General features: G+C 42.2%; 1 protein-coding gene across 3 annotated transcripts in view; it reads right to left on the bottom strand.

The window, feature by feature from the left end:
- LOC144687474 (centrosomal protein of 83 kDa-like) overlaps positions 1 to 16,535 on the bottom strand; it is a 73,431-nt gene that overhangs the window by 37,637 nt on the left and 19,259 nt on the right. Inside the window, exon 1 of one of the 3 annotated variants that reach the window (XM_078553682.1) lies at positions 14,898 to 15,032. The exons of the other annotated variants lie outside the window; for them this stretch is intronic. Within the exon in view, the coding sequence (XP_078409808.1) occupies positions 14,898 to 14,915 (18 nt within the window). The 5' untranslated portion in view covers positions 14,916 to 15,032. Of the gene's footprint in view, positions 1 to 14,897; positions 15,033 to 16,535 lie in introns of those variants that run through there. 3 annotated transcript variants of the gene reach the window in all.

The raw sequence follows: 16,535 nt of genomic DNA, 5'->3' as shown, positions 1-16,535 counted from the left end.
TTTCCAGCATTTTCTGTTTTTACCCCTAATTATGTAAAGATTTACAATGCCACCCAGAGATGCTATAGGATGGCTGGCGTGACAAATAGAGAGAGGTGATTCAGTAAAGTAAAAGCAAAATACTGTGGATGCTGGCAATCTGAAATAAAAACAAAGTGCTGGTAAAACTCAGCAGGTCTGGCAGCATGTGTGGAGAAAGGAACAGAGTTAACATTTCGACTCCATCTGTTTTGATTCAGTAAAGGTTGTATCTTGACTCTCAACTTCAGAAAACCAAGTCCACACATGGAACAAATACGCTCATCATCTAACCCAGCTATCTGTGATCTGGGAATGCTTAAAGCCGATACTCTTGGGGAAATTTTAATGCTCTCAGGGTGTGCAGGAGGTGAGGGGGGCATGGGGCATGTTAAATTTTTAGGGGGTGGGGCAGGGAGGGGGGAAAAAAGGGAAAAAAAAAATCAGAAACCTGACCACAACCCACAAGCATGTTTACTTTCTGTTTTACTGGGGCGGGTTGAGGGGCAGTGAAGGAAGAGTTAGTCAGTAATCAAATTTTAATAGGTCTGGCAGCATCGGTGGAGAGGAAGAGTCAACGTTTCGAGTCCACATGACCGTTCAACAGAACTGAAGTATAGTTAGGAGAGGGGTGAAATATAAGCTGGTTTAAGGTGGGGGGCGGGGGGAGAGAAGTTGAGGGTGGGGTGGTTGTAGGGACAAGCAAGCAGTGATAGGAGCAGATAATCAAAAGATGTCACAGACAAAAGGATCAAAGAGGTGTTGAAGGTGGTGATATTATCTAAGAAAAGTGCTAATTAAGAATGGATGGCAGGACACTCAAGGTACAGCTCTAGTGGGGGTGGGGTGGAAAGACTGACAAGGTATTAGTTGTAGATTTAAAAATAATGGAAATAGGTGGGAAAAGAAAAATCTATATAAATTATTGAAAAAAAAACAAAAGGGAGGGGGAAGAAATGGGGTGGGGATGGGGGGAGGGGGAGTTTAAGATCTAAAGTTGTTGAATTCAATATTCAGCCCGGAAGGCTGTAAAGTGCCTAGTCGGAAGATGAGGTGCTGTTCCTCCAGTTTGCGTTGGGCTTCACTGGAACAATGCAGCAAGCCAAGGGACATGTGGGCAAGGGAACAAGGTGGAGTGTTAAAATGGCAAGCGACAGGGAGGTTTGGGTCTTTCTTGCGGACAGACCGCAGGTGTTCTGCAAAGCGGTCGTCCAGTTTGTGTTTGGTCTCTCCAATGTAGAGGAGACCGCATTGGGAGCAACGAATGCAGTGGACTAAGTTAGGGGAAATGCAAGTGAAATGCTGCTTCACTTGAAAGGAGTGTTTGGGCCCTTGGACAGTGAGGAGAGAGGAAGTGAAGGGGCAGGTGTTGCATCTTCTGCGTGGGCATGGGGAGGTGCCATAGGTGGGGGTTGAGGAGTAGGGGGTGATGGAGGAGTGGACCAGGGTGTCCCGGAGGGAACGATCCCTATGGAATGCCGCCAGGGGGGGGTGAAGGGAAGATGTGTTTGGTGGTAGCATCATGCTGGAGTTGGCGGAAATGGCGGAGGATGACCATTTCCCACCCTCAACTTCTCTCCCCCCGCCCCCCACCTTAAACCAGCTTATATTTCATCCCTCTCCTAACTATACTTCAGTTCTGTTGAAGGGTCATGTGGACTCGAAACGTCGACTCTTTTCTTCTCCACCGATGCTGCCAGACCTGCTGAGTTTTTCCAGGTAATTTTGTTTTTGTTTTGGATTTCCAGCATCCGCAGTAGCTTTTTGTTTTTATCAAATTTTAATAGACTTTTACATTTAACAGTTCAGGCCAGGTGTCGCATAGCTCAGGAAACATGGCAGCCAGTGAGAGATGAGAATAGCTGAATCCAAGAGGTGAGTCTTTCCAGCAAAGCCTTTGGGCCAGAAAAAGCAAAAATACCACCCCCCCTACCCCAATCCACCATGCACCGCCTCAATCTCCAGGTCTCCTCAGTCTCCCTCTCCCTACACCACCCACTCACCCCACCCCCACAATTTACCCCAATCCACAATCCAAACCCCACACCCCACCCCACCTCCTCATGATCTCTTTCTCACCTCTCTCCCTCCTGCCTCTCTGCTCCACTCCCCAGCTGTGGACTACCTGCACAAGCCTTCCCACCCGGCAGCCAACCAGACTCAATCATGTTGGCTGATAAAAGAAAACAAAATTCAAGGAGTTTCTCTTGGTTCAGTGTCAGTTCTGTTATCTGATATCACTTCTGTGAAGTGCCTAGAGATGTTTTACTATAATAAAGATGCTACATAAATGCACATTGTTGCTCTTGTGTAGAGATCAAGAGTAGAAACCCTGGCCAATTTTGCATTTCTCAACCTGGAACTGCTGAGGCTAATTGTAGTGCCCCACCCCTAACTTGCATCATGGCTGAGCAGCAGCTAACGCAGCTCAGACAGAACTGGAACCTTCACAGTCTGTATGGCTTAGCTATTCAGGGAATAAACTCCCAGCCATCTGGCAATGCGCATTTCCAGTGTTTTTAAGTCATAAACAAATTATTCCTTGCTCTGTGTCAGTAAAGGCAGCATATTTTTCAGAAAACTACAGCTGAATCACAGATCAGCAAAGCACTAAAATCAAGGTGAAGCATTTTGATTCTGTAAACTTTGTACAATATAAATGCTGTCTATATGCTCATGGATTCCCTCCTTTTCATCTATTGCTGCTTAAGTTTGTTGAATACTCTGGATCCTTTTCACACAAAGATTAAAAAGCACTCCTTAAAGTGCTTTTAAATGTTTTCTCCATTGCAGATGAAATATTGGATCGCCTAACTGCTAAATTTGGATGTCTTTTTGTGTATACCAATGTAACATTTAATAATCATCAGCTTCCAGATGTACCCTGCATTATTTGATGATTGTGGAGACATCACATCTACTCCCCTCAGAAAGACCTTAATCAATGATTGAACTTGTGCTATGAGTTCAATTCAAAGTTATTAATTATCCACTATAGTCAGGGTCTCGAGCAGAATAAATTCACTATCACATGACCTATTATTCTTTTTTAAACCATTTTACCCAGAGCTTAAATGACTCTGGAGCATAGACTGAGTACTTCTTTATCTCATGTACTACTTTCTGTTCCAAGTAATTGATAATGACATCTATAGGAATCAATCAGCATAGGCTTTAAATTGATGACATAAATGGTCATTTTTTAAAAAATGTCCAGAGTAAACCGAGTACTTAAAACAAAAAAACAGCACAAGTGAGAATCATTACCAGGCAGTTTCACATCAGGCTTTTAATTAGAAACTCAGCTTCTAAATTATCCAAAATGAGCAATATTTCAAAGCTGGGTCACAGCATTAATCATCCAGTTATCAAATAACTTTCTTTGAGAGCTCTGCTGTACTGTCCAGAGCACAAACTGAACTGCAACAGAATTTTAATACCCAATTTATATCACAAACTGAAACTGCTTTTAGGATGGAATTAAAAGTGACAAGTATGTGCTGCATACAGCAGCCTTGAAACATTAAAATTGGTGTATTGTGAATTACCAGCAGTGTTGCTATTCATAGCTTTCTTGACCATATTTGGCATTCATGTGCTCCAATTGGGTTTTGCTTTCATTGCTTGATGATCTATTTCACTGATAAAAAAGTGACTCTTCCAGGCTCTCTGCTGATTCCTCTCCCCCTTCTATTGTATATCTCAACTCTCTATGTCTGTTCTGAGCTCTTGCTCAATTTCACCTTCTCTGTAAATCTCTTCGCCCCTTGTGTTTGTCACTCAATATCTCTTTGCCTTTCACGCACTTCCTTGCATTTGTCCTTACTCTTTTCCAAAAATCCAAATCATTGTGCTAGTAAGTCATTTGATTGACAGGCAGTGAGTGGGATACAATGGTGCACAAGATGGTCTCACTTTAAAGTGTTATGCATTCGGGAATATGATATTAAAATAAGACAGTTAAATTTGGTGTTGTATTGCTTAACTCAGCATCTGAAGTTAGAGCAAAACTGCAGCAATAAGGCCCTCTATGCAGTCAGTAATCTACTGCTAATTAAACTGCAGCATTTCTGAGAATTTGATGGTAATTCAGATCCTGTACTTATTCATAACTAAGGAAGAGGGCTCACTGCAGTTTGTATTATTTTCCGTTTAAGCTGTGGCCCTAAGTATCCATTACGTAAAGGTGCTTTACCTTATCTCATAGAAACTTTGCCTTGAACCCATATGATTTGTGCCTTTTCTTCTTAAGGGATGTTTGACAGTCGACAGTAACTTTATAACTAGAGCCATTACTTAGCAATGGTTCCCAGTATCAGCATCACTCTCTCCATTCTGGTTCACTTTCTCTCTCTCCAATCCATTCTGTTGTAGTTTGGCTCAGGTTTCTGAGTCACCCAGACAGGAAGCATCTGCTGAAAGCAGCAGCACTGATGCGGAATTTGCTACAATGGAAGGCCGTGTCAGTGGACATCTAATGGGTCCAGGGTCAGATCTGGCTTGATGACAATCAATAAATGTACTTCACAGAGGTCTTCAAAGTATGAAAGGTTTGATTGGGTAGATGTAAAGATGCTTCCATTTGTGGCAGCATCCAAAACTACAGGACATCAATTCAGGATATCGTTTTGGCAGCGAGTTCTACATAATAAGGCTAGAAGGTACTCTGGTGTGGGAATGGAAAGTCTGCTCTCCAGCAAGACCAGTAACTCCCGTGAAAAATTCAGGTAAAACCTCCTCACCCAAACGGTAGTTAGAATATGAAATTTACTACCACATGAAGTAGGTGTGGTGAATACCATAGATGCATTCAAGGGGAAGCTGCGCAAGTGCATGAGGGAGAAAGGAATACAAGGATATGTGAATGGAGTTACAAATAGTAAGATTGGAGGAGGTTCTTGTGCAGCATAAAAATGTCATGGGTGAGCTGGGTCAAATGGCCAGTTTCTGTTTTGCAAGTACAATGCAAATCTGCTGTTGTCGCAATGTATATTTGACAGCATAACCATGACTGTCCTCGCCTACTCATACTCATACTTGCTGGAGGGCAGACTTTCCATTCCCACACCAGAGTACCTTCTAGCCTAATAATTTTGTAGAACTCGCTGCCAAAACGTTTTTGTTTTACAGACAGTTGCAACAAAAATATTCGGAAACAAATTCCAAATGGCGTGGCATCACAACAAAGCAACTGATTTTCATTTGCAACAAAAGCTTCAACAAAACACCAGAGTTACAAAAAGATCACAAGAAAATATACATTAGGCAACTGTCGCCACTTGTACAAGATTCCCCCCTTGAGCGCTGTGCAGCTATTTTTGGGCTGCTCTATGTTTAATATTTTTGATTTCACTATTTGAAGTTGAAGACATAGGGATAGATCCTGACTGCGCAATAGTTCATGAGTGCAAGCAAGCCGATTATCCATTTTACATCTCTTCCACAGAAATCAATTGCAATTAATACAGTGAGAAATGCAAAATATGCTGTCAGCTCACAACCACATTTTACATTATCTACCAGACTGGGATCAAGTCTAGGACATTCCAATTAAAGGGAATGAGTGGTGGTGGTGGTGGGGTGGAGGTGGGGGCAGGGTTAGCATATCATGCTAAAAATTTGAATTACAATCTAGGCCCAGTTTGGGAGGAAGGAATTTCCCCCATTTCTTCCAAAGTCATATGTGGCTTGAGTGAAAAAAGACAGGTTCCAAGTTGGCACTAAACTAACTAAGTTGCAGTAGTCAAACCACAGGACTGCAGTGCAGTAAACAGAAAGATTGCAGGAACACATGATAGATATTCATCTAAAGATGTGGTTAAACTACATGGTTGAGTTAGAACAGGTCTTATCCTGCATCAAGTTACATTAGTGAGTAGAATAGAGGGATTCTCACTGGGAATCAAATTACAGTACTGGGTTGGAATAACAGAACTCTCAGCATGAACAAAGTTCAAGATGTTCTACACACAAATGCGGAAAGTACACCGAATAATTGTGTGCAGATAGTTAAATATGGCTATCACAATTGGACACCATTCTCACACAAAATAGACAGGCCAGCAGAATGGGCAGACAAGTGGCAGATGGAATTTAATATGAAGAATTGTGAGGTTATGTACTTTGGCAGAAGAGATAGAAGAGAAAATATATTCTTAATGGCACAGTCATAAGGAGCATGCAGGAACAGAGGGATATGGGAGTGCCTGTGCATCGATCATTGAAGGTAAAAGGACATATTGAAAGAGTGGTGAACAAAGCACATGGAGTCATTGGGTTTCATAAATAGAAGCTTCGGATATAAAAGTAGGGAAGTTATGCTGAATCTTTATAAAGCTCTGGTAAAGCCACAACTAGAATATTACGTAGGGTTCTGATCACCACATTTTAGGAAGGGTGTGAGGGTTCTTGAAAGGGTGCAGAATAGATTTACCAGGTTCCAGGGATGGGGGATTTTAGCTACAAGGTTAGGTTGGTGAAGCTGGGGTTAATCCCCTTTGCTTCGAGGAGAATGAGTGGAGGTTTGATAGAGGTGTATGAGGTTGAGACACGTTTAGATAAGGTAGACGAGGAAATACTGTTCCTAATAGCTGATGGTACAAGCGCCAGGGGAGATAATTTTAAGGTTTTAGGCAAGAGATGTAGGGTGAATGTGAGGAAGAACTTTTTTTTAATTCAGCAAGTGGTAATGACCTGGAACAGACTGCCCAGGAGGGTGGTGGAAGCAGAGACAATCATCGATTTCAAAAGGAAATTGGATGGGCACATTAAGGAAATAAACTTGCAGGACTACGGCAATAGAACAGGAGAGTGGGAATTTCTGGATTGCTCTATGGAGAGCTGGCACAGACGTGATAGGCCGAATGGCCTCTATGCCATAAATGATTCTACACCGCTATAACAAAAGCTGCAAAACTTTGGAATTTTAATTTTAATGTAAATTATTTTAATAAAGCACTTACTGTTTCCAATTGTACAGCACAGTGGCCTATTGAGCAAGTGGACCACATGACAATGGTACAGTTCCACAGCCCAGAAGGTCTCAGATTTCATCCTTGCACTGTGCTAACTGAGTGAAGGATGAGGCACACATTGTGCTTGGATTCTCATTTCTCATCACTATACCTTCTCACTTTGGATTAGTATTCAGTAACACTCCAGATGGTGCACATTTACTTGTCTCTTCCTGTTCACAACCTCTGCCGGGATTTTAATATATTTTAGTCTTTACTGTACAGGCTAAGCAGCATGAGTAATGTCCCCAATACAGCAACACGCATGTAGAAGGTCAGAGAAGTGGGGAGCCACTGAGAACTCTGGAAAGGGTGTGAAGAGCGTAATGGGAAGAAAAGTGGCTTGCAATAAATAAATAAATAGATTAGGGTATCTTGGATTGAGCTGGAGTTTCCCCATTTCCAACCTTTTCACTTGGGGCTCCACATTTGCATATTTTTCTCACTCAAAGGACTGATGAGCAAATTTCAGAAAGATAAGGGTTGGCACAACAATAAACCTAATTTCAAAAAAAAAGTTGGATGTTAAGGAAAAAAAAAATTGCTCAGCAAAAAGTACAGAAATGTCATAGCAATAAATTGTTAACTTAAAAAAAGAGGAATGAATAAAAACAACCAGAGTGTGAGAGGGTTAGAGAGTGTGTACCTGGCTCACTCCCAGTCTCAGGGTGCTCACTCACTCACCCTCACCCATTGTGAGTGAATGCGTATGTATGTGTTGGTGTGTGGTGGTTAAGAGTGAGTGAGAAAACCAAAGGCTGGGCACATGGCAGATCTGCATCACACACTCTCACTCCCCTGATCTCCCCAGCGCACCGGGCTAGCCAGTCCCCCCGGGCGCGCAACGGTCCTGTGCTTCCCTCAGCCCAGCAGCCCTCAGCACACTCACCGAGGCCAGCGTTTATTGGTAACACATAACTATATATACATATGTACAAAGCATAGCCCAAACTAGGAGCTAACTTCACGCCGATTTCTACTGGACTCTCTCCATACTCTGTCCACTATCATGTGACCCCCAATATCAAACTTGTCCAACTAGTGAGCCTATCAGCAGCAAACATGGGACAGAAGCAGTCTCTGATTGGAGCAGCAGCTCCATGCAGAATCTTCCATTGAAACTCTCCTGTTTGACCTGAATTTTGTAAACTGGTTCAAGGGGCCGCATAGAGGGGCTTCACAGGCCGGACATTGGACAAGTCTGATGTAGGGAGTCACATGATAGTGGACAGAGTATGGAGAGAGTCTAGTAGAAATCGGCATGAAGTTAGCTCCTAGTTTGGGCTATGCTTTGTACATATGTATGTAGTTATGTGTTACCAATAAACACAATGCTCAACCTTACAAGCCTTTATTTCTTCGTGTGACCTATTAACAACCCTTATAACACAGGTCTGTGACCTTTCTCCAGTTCTGATAAAAGGTCACACATTTACTTTTTCTTCCCTCTCTCCACAGATGCTGCCTGACCTGAGCATTTCCAGCATTTTCTATTTTTATTTTGAATTACAGAGAAACTATTGATCAAAAAAGCACCTAACTTGAATACAGCTGCAGCATCTTTGCAGAATTTAAAAAATGTAGTTGGACATCAAGGCAAGCCTCAATGGTTCACATTTTGTGGGAATATCAACAATAATAAATAGATGTGGTTAAAAAATCCATCAATACAAATCAACAGGAGCATGCAATCACGGCCTGGGCTGATTTCCCCAGGTTTCAGGCAGAATGGACCTGTACAGGCATACCAACCAGTCTTCCAAAGATTACGATGCATTAAAAGTCAATTATTAAGCCATAATAAAATTCAAAGGAATTTATATCTGTAGCCCCAAGAAGCCATGGGACCTATGATGACTTTAAACAGGTTCAAGTTTCATGGATTTGGATGTGGTACTGATATTTGTCCCTCCCACAGAATAAATCAGACTCACAGCAAGACAATATGCAAGTTAACAGGTTGGAAGTGGGAAGCAGGGCATGGTGTGGTTGGGGGTGGGGAGAAGGTGGCAGTGATGGGAGGTGAAGCCACCTATGAAACTCTGCACCACATATGGGTGAGAAATAAACTGGGGCTGGGGCATATCTGTACCCTGTTCTGAACGGTCTTCTGATTTGTTCCCATGGCAGACCTGGAGCTGTGGTTTCTAAGGTCAGTACTGACTCATCTGGGAAATGATGGAGTAGGCATGGGTGAAACAATAACTGGCATATTGGCCTGGCGTAGAACACAGAGGGCATCAGACATGAAGCTGGAAAGTAGACAGCAAGCAGGGAATGAGGTTGGAAGGGCCAGGTCTGGGGCAGGAAACACGAAGTGAAGAAGGGAGAAAGCATTAACAGGCCGGATGAGGGAAAGAGTAGGGCCTGCTTCTGGAGCAAGCGCCTCTATTTTAAACAGGAACACAAGTGACACAGATGTGGACTAGCAGAACGAGTGCTTTCACAGGACCTTGCAGTTCAGTACTCAAAGGTGAAGCACTTTTGCCCAACCCAGTCTCACTGCTCTGCTTCTCACCTCCCCATAACCTACTGTATCCAGGCTGCAGTCCCCAGCAGGTGAAGTGCCCACCCAGACATACAAACCTCAGCCACAGGTTGAACGTCAGATCCAATTCTACACTTATCTAGCAACATGTCCACCCCTCCTTTGTGACAAATAGACATAGCGGCTGCAAGGAACAAAATGAAAATGACAAGCTTATTCCCTCCCACTATCTTGTCCTCTCCTGCAGAATTGTTTTTTCTCCGTCCCCCCTTCAACAAAGCTGGTATTTCTCTCCATCTCTCACTTTCAATGTGTGCTTTGCCTCCAACAATAGATTATCTTTTATCCCTTTCTCTCCCTCCCTCAAGAGCTTTCTATATCTTTCAGCACCTGATCACATCCAAATGGGATATCTGATCATTTGAATAGTAAGGGTTAAAATACCAATTGGCAGGACTATGTTACCCAACTGATGCCACAACAAAGTGTTGTAAACCAAGGTCTTAATCTCAACGGCACAATGTGGAAAAGCACTAAGTGGAGGTAGGGTTGCTTCCTCCAGGTGAGAGGGAAAGAAATGTCCCCAGAACAAGCTCCTATCGTACCAATTTAGAGTCTAGGTATTGGTGGCACACCCACTAGGCATAATGAAACAGAAAAAAATGTGCAGAAAACAAATTGCAGATGCTTACATTAAACAAAAAAAAAATTGGCAAGCCTTAATCATTGTTGCACCAAAATAAGATGAGGGGCTCAAACTATTAGTTTCAAAACCAACACATTTTCAAATCAAAGAGTTGAATCAAGTCAATTGAACACATTCAGAAATTGCAACGTGTCAACTTCTCTGGGTTTTCTCAGTTCTTATTATGTTTAATTTTGTCACCACAAAAGTTATCTGCTTTTTAAAATCTTAAATGTTGAACATCTCGATATGGCTGAATCTGTTTCATTGAGCTCAGGTGTTTATAGTTCTTCTCTCACACATGGTATGAAGACTGCAATGGACAAAACTGGAAAATGAACAGGAGATTTGGACTACAGCTAAAGAAATGTTGTCCTACATTCAAAATACATATGCATACTGCTGACAATCAGTAGAGTACTGACAGAGTGCTGCACTGTTGAAAGTGCTATCTTTCGAATGCAGCATTAAACCAAGGCCTTGTCTGCATTCTCAGGTGAACTTACAATATCCCATTGCACTATTTCAAAGAACAGCAGCTTTCTTTCTGGTTGCCTGCTATCCCTCAAAACATCATAAAAACAGATTATCTGGTCATCATCACACTGCTGTTTGTGGGAGCTTGCTCTATGCAAAGGGGCTGCTGTGCTTTTTACATTACAACAATGATTACACTTCAAAAGTACTTCATTGGCCTTAAAGCACTTGTGATTGTGAAAGGTACTATATAAATTCTTTCTTTAATCTAAGTTACATCGAGTTCACATTAATCCCACATTGACAAACCACATCTCATATCCAAATCCTTCTATGTAATCCCAGCTATTTACTATCTGTATCAGTGATGTAGATACGGGAACTGAGTGTAATATATTCAAGTTTGCTGATGACACAAAGTTCGGTGGGAAAGTAAACCATGAGAAGGACTCAAAAAAGACTATGAAAAGGCATGACCAGTTAAGTGAGTGGTCAAGCACATGGAACATAATGTGGAAAGTGCAAAGTTATCCAGATGGGTAAGTAGAATAGAAAAACAGATTTTTTTCTGAATGGTGAGTGACTACTAAATGTCAGTATTCAGAGCGATTTGGGCATCCTTTTACAGAATCACTAAAAGTTAACATGCAGGTGCGGCAGCAGAGATTGACCAGTTAGGACTGAGATGAGCTAAAATGTCTTCACTCAAATGGATGGGAATCTTTGGAATTCTCTACCCAAAATGTTCAAGTATTGAGTATGTTTAAAACAGAGATCAGTAAATTTTTGGATGTTAAGGGAATCAAGGCATATAGGCATAGTGCGGAAAGTGGAGTTAAGGTAGAATATCAGACAATCTTATTGAATAGCTAGGCAGGATTAAAGGGATGAATGGCCTAGTCCTGCCCTATTTTTATGTTCCTATCCTCTGATATTCTGAAAGTGATCATAATACGTACAGCTCTCAATTCATTCTAGGTCTTTTGATATCATTTAATGTAATTGGCATTCAAGAACCTGAATGTTACAAATTTCCTTCATTACTATACAAATGCATATCAGTCCATCGGAAAACTGACGAGCTTGCTTGTGTTTTTGTTTAGGCAGATCAGGATATCTATATAGCATTAGGCACTGATTTCTATCTTGTAGAAGGTAAATTTAAAATGTAAAGTGCATTTGTGTTCCATTTTCAGAAATCCAAGAGTCATAAAGTTAATGACCCGAGTAAAAAATTTTGTATTTTTTGCAAACCAAAGTAACTGAAGACGAGTAAAAGTTTATAAGCATACATGTATGAATACACATATATAAATGATTAACACTATTAACCAACAGCTATCAAGCCACATGGAGTATCTGGTTTTAGAGGTCTAGCATGGCTTGCGCACAAATGGAAGTTTCCTGCTACCTTTGAAAAAAAAGTGTCATGCAACAAATTTAATGTCCAATTTACTGAGATCATGGCTTTGGTATTTACCAGGGTGCAGGGGAGTGGAATAGCTGAAGTGACTGGAGAGAAAAAGGAATCCGCAGATTATGGGGTCCATAAGACCATAAGACATAGGAGCAGAAATTGGGCCATTCGGCCCATCAAGTCCACTCCGCCATTCAATCATGGCTGATAAGTTTCTCAACTCCATTCTCCCGCCTTCTCTCCGTAACCTTAGATCCCCTTACCAATCAAGAACCTATCTATCTCGGTCTTAAATACACTCAATGACCTGGCTCCACAGCCTTCTGTGGCAATGAATTCCATTGATTCACCACTCTCTGGCTAAAGAAGTTTCTCCTCATCTCTGTTCTAAAAGGTCTTCCCTTTACTCTGAGGCTGTGCCCTCGGGTCCTAGTCTCTCCTACTAATGGAAACATCTTCCCAACGTCCATTCTATCCAGGCCTTTCAGTATTCTGTAAGTTTCAATCAGATCTCCCCTCATCCTTCTAAACTCCATCGAGTATAGACCCAAAGTCCTCAAACGTTCCTCATATGTTAAGCCTTTCATTCCTGGGATCATTCTCGTGAACCTCCTCTGGACCCTCTCCAAGCCAGAACATCCTTCCTGAGATACAGAGCCCAAACTTGCTCACAATATTCTAAATGTGGTCTGACCAGAGCCTTATAAAGCCTCAGCAGCACATCCCTGCTTTTATATTCTAGTCCTCTCGAAATAAATGCCAACATTGCATTTGCCTTCCTAACTACCGACTCAACCTGCAAGTTAACCTTAAGAGAATCCTGGACTAGGACTCCCAAGTCCCTTTGCACTCCAGATTTCTGAATTCTCTCCCCATTTAGAAAATAGTCCATGCCTCTATTCTTCCTACCAAAGTGCATGACCTCACACTTCCCCACGTTGTATTCCATCTGCCACTTCTTTGCCTATTCTCCATGGAGATTCTGCCGAATTTAAGGCAGGACTTTAATATAAATTTTCTTCTTTCATTTCCCACTGGGCAGCTAGCCAGATTGACAGGGTCCAATAACAGCAAGGGTTGGAGGAGCTGAAGGATGGAATTGCTGATCTTGGCAGCAAAGAAAGACCAGCAAAAAGAAAGCTAAAGGCAACCTTCAAGGGCTGGGGACGGAGGGGGAGATGAGGAGTGGGTGAAGCGCTCCTGCTCCTACAGTGCAAAGAGTGCTCTAAAAGCCCAGGGAAACCAAGCAGCAGCTGTGAAGTGCCCTCCATCTCCAAGATGGGACACTTGCACACCAGGCATCCCACACAGGCAGGTGTGTATGTGGCAGGTTGGGGATGGTTGATTTTTAACTTTTAACCTTCACTCCCACCCATCATTGTGTGTGGTTTGGGGGGGGGGGGGGGGGAGATGATTTAATAACAAAAGTCAATAACAGGGGTGTAAAATATAAAATAACTGGCATTTATGTAGCACCTTTCATGATCTTAGGATGGCCCAAAGCACTTTGCAGTCAATTACTTTTGAAAAGTAGTCATTACACTATTGCCAGGAAATGTGGCGGCTCATTTAAAAACAACGTCTCACAAACAGAAATGAAATAAATGACCAGATAATCTGTTTTAATGTTGTTGGATGAGGAATAAATATCAGGCAGAACACTGGGAATAATTTCACTGCTCTTCTTTGAATAGCCATGGATCCTTTACGTTTACCTGAAGGGGCAGACACAGCCTTGGTATAACATTGTATCTGAAAGATGAAACCTCTGTGACAGAGCAGCTTCCCTCAGTACTGCACGGCAGTGTCAGCCTAGATTGTGCGCTCAAGTCTCTGGTGTGGGGCTTGAACCCTGGATTTAATTCAGTAGCAAGAGTGCTAACAACTGAGTCACAGCTATGTGTAGAATTATATTCAACTAGCCCAACAAAATAAGCCAAACCAAGAAAGAAGAGAGAAAATCAATCAAATTTAGGGAGAATCAATAAAACATCACCAAGCTACCATTGCAGTAATAAGCATTTATGTACAAATATCCAATGGATTGACAGCTCCAAGCCTACAGTTTTCAAAAGAATGTTAGTGTAAACAAAGCCTGTCACTAATGCATATTACCTTTTTATCCGTTAGAAATAGAACACATACAAATACTAATCATGACCATTTCAGGAAGCAGTGTTGATGGGCAGAAGGGGTGGGCTTTTGAAGTTTGAAGTTACAAATCCGAGGAGGGGGACAAACTTTGCTGTCCTGTCTTGGGGTTCAAGCCCAACATGCAGTGAATACCTCTTGATAACCTCATTTTTTGAAGATGAATGAATTTAGCTGCTCTTAAACAGGGTCCTTGAGCACCGATTTTAACCCCCTGCACCAGATGGGAAAGGGGCATGTGTAAAAATCAGAACAGCATTCTATTCAACAAATCCATGATGCACACATGCCCACCGTCAGTCAGGCTTTGGACACTGAGTCCCTTGCCCCAGACAGACAAGGGCCTCAATGACATTGAAAATTTGAATGCTAATGATGTATTTTAGACATCAATTCCATTTTGATCAGGAGCAGCATGCTTGATGCCCAGTACCGTTATCATTAGTGACCCTGGGCACCAAGTAGTAAGCGGAGCCAGATGAGGGCCAAAAATGTTAGCCATTAAGTTTTTTTTTAAAAACAGAAGAAGGAAACACAGTCTCCTTGCAGGCCAGGAAGAACAGGATCACTGCTCGGGGATTCATAAACAAACACGGGGCCACCTCAGGCCAGGCTTCCTTTCTCCCATTGCAATCACCAATCCCTTACCTGACTGCCAGCCACCATTCCTGCACGTCCTTGGCTCCTGCCCACCAGCCTCACGTCACTGACGCAATATTTGGGCAGGGGTAGTGTGTCTAAATGAGAGCCTGGAGTTAAAACAGCCCTAGCCTCGATGTGGAAAAGCTAAGCTACCTCATGTACGCCACATGTCCAGAGTTAAAAATCAGGCTTCACCGTATACAGATACATCAAATAATACTACCCATAATCAGTTACAAGAATAAAAAGAGACCACAAGAAAGGTAAACATAAAAAACGCCACACAGTGCAGCTGGGCAGAGAGAGAGAAGGAAAAGTAGAAAGGAAGGCTGAGGCAGAAGCTTCAATGACTGGGAAAGCTGAAGATTAATCTGTACCCAACTTGTCCAGCATTTGATCTGGAAATGACTGACATTCACAGCGGCAAGAGAAACAGCTTTCCCGATGCTCACCTTGATGAATACAAGATGTCGTTCCCTCCCACCTCCCCACAATTCTGAGAATAAAAAGGTGAAACATTTAACTGTGAACCATCAATTTTGAAAGAAGACATGAAAGGGAATGAGCACTTTTGTTTCAAAATATTCTCTGATCCCATCTGTGGTACATATATAATTGAAAGAAATATGCAAATTTCTTACTGTGGTACAGGTTCATTATATTGGCTCCTTCACCTCAATGCCACCCCCAAACCCCTGATGTCTCTGGCTAGAGCAGCTTCATTGAGTGCAGCAACTTGGGACTAGCAAGAGAGCCACTCCAACATCACTGAACCCCAGGAAAGGACAAGAGCACCAATGTTTTGAGAACAACATCACTTGTAACTTCACATCCAAGTCACCATCCTGGCAAAGACATATAATCACAATTCATTCAGCATCACGGGGTCAGTATAGCAGAATTCCCTACCTGACACCATTGTGGGAGCATCATCAAGAAAAGGTGAACAGGTTAGGCCTATACCCATTGGAGTTTAAAAGAATGAGGGGTGATCTTATTGGGAGGGTTTAAACTAGAGTGACAGGGAATGAGAACCTGAGTGGGGAGACACAAGAGAGGGAAACAAAGATAGAAAAATAAAAAGCAAAAGTGGAAGGTAGATGAAACAGGGCTAGCAGCAAATAGAGCCAATAGTACAAAAAAAAAGAGTAAAAATGTTAAAAAGGCAAGTCTAAAGGCACTGTAGCTGAATGCACGGAGCATTTGCAATAAGGTAGAAGAATTAACAGTGCAAATAGATGTTGATGGGTACAATATGGTTGCGATTACGGAGTCATGGTTGCAGGGTGACTAAGGCTGGGAACTGAATATCCAAGGGTATTTAATGTTTAGGAAGGACAGGCATAAAGGAAAAGAAGGTGGGGTGGCATTGTTAGTTAAGGATGAAATCAGTGCAAGAGAGAGAGGATATTGGCTCAAAATCTAGATGTGGAATCAGTCTGGGTGGAGCTAAGAAGCAACAAGAGGTGGGAAACATTCGTGGGAGTTGTCTATCGGCCCCCAAACAGTAGTGGTAAGGAAGGGGACAGTATTAAACAGGAAATTAGAGATACATGAACAAGGGTGCTATAGTAATCATGGGTGACTTTAATCTCCATATAGACTGGGCAAACCAAATTAGCAATAATACTGTGGCGAATGATT

The sequence above is a fragment of the Cetorhinus maximus genome, chromosome 12 (assembly GCF_964194155.1).
Source record: "Cetorhinus maximus chromosome 12, sCetMax3.hap1.1, whole genome shotgun sequence".
In the NCBI taxonomy this organism is placed as follows: Eukaryota; Metazoa; Chordata; class Chondrichthyes; order Lamniformes; family Cetorhinidae; genus Cetorhinus; species Cetorhinus maximus.
This window is presented reverse-complemented; position numbering and strand designations above follow the sequence as displayed.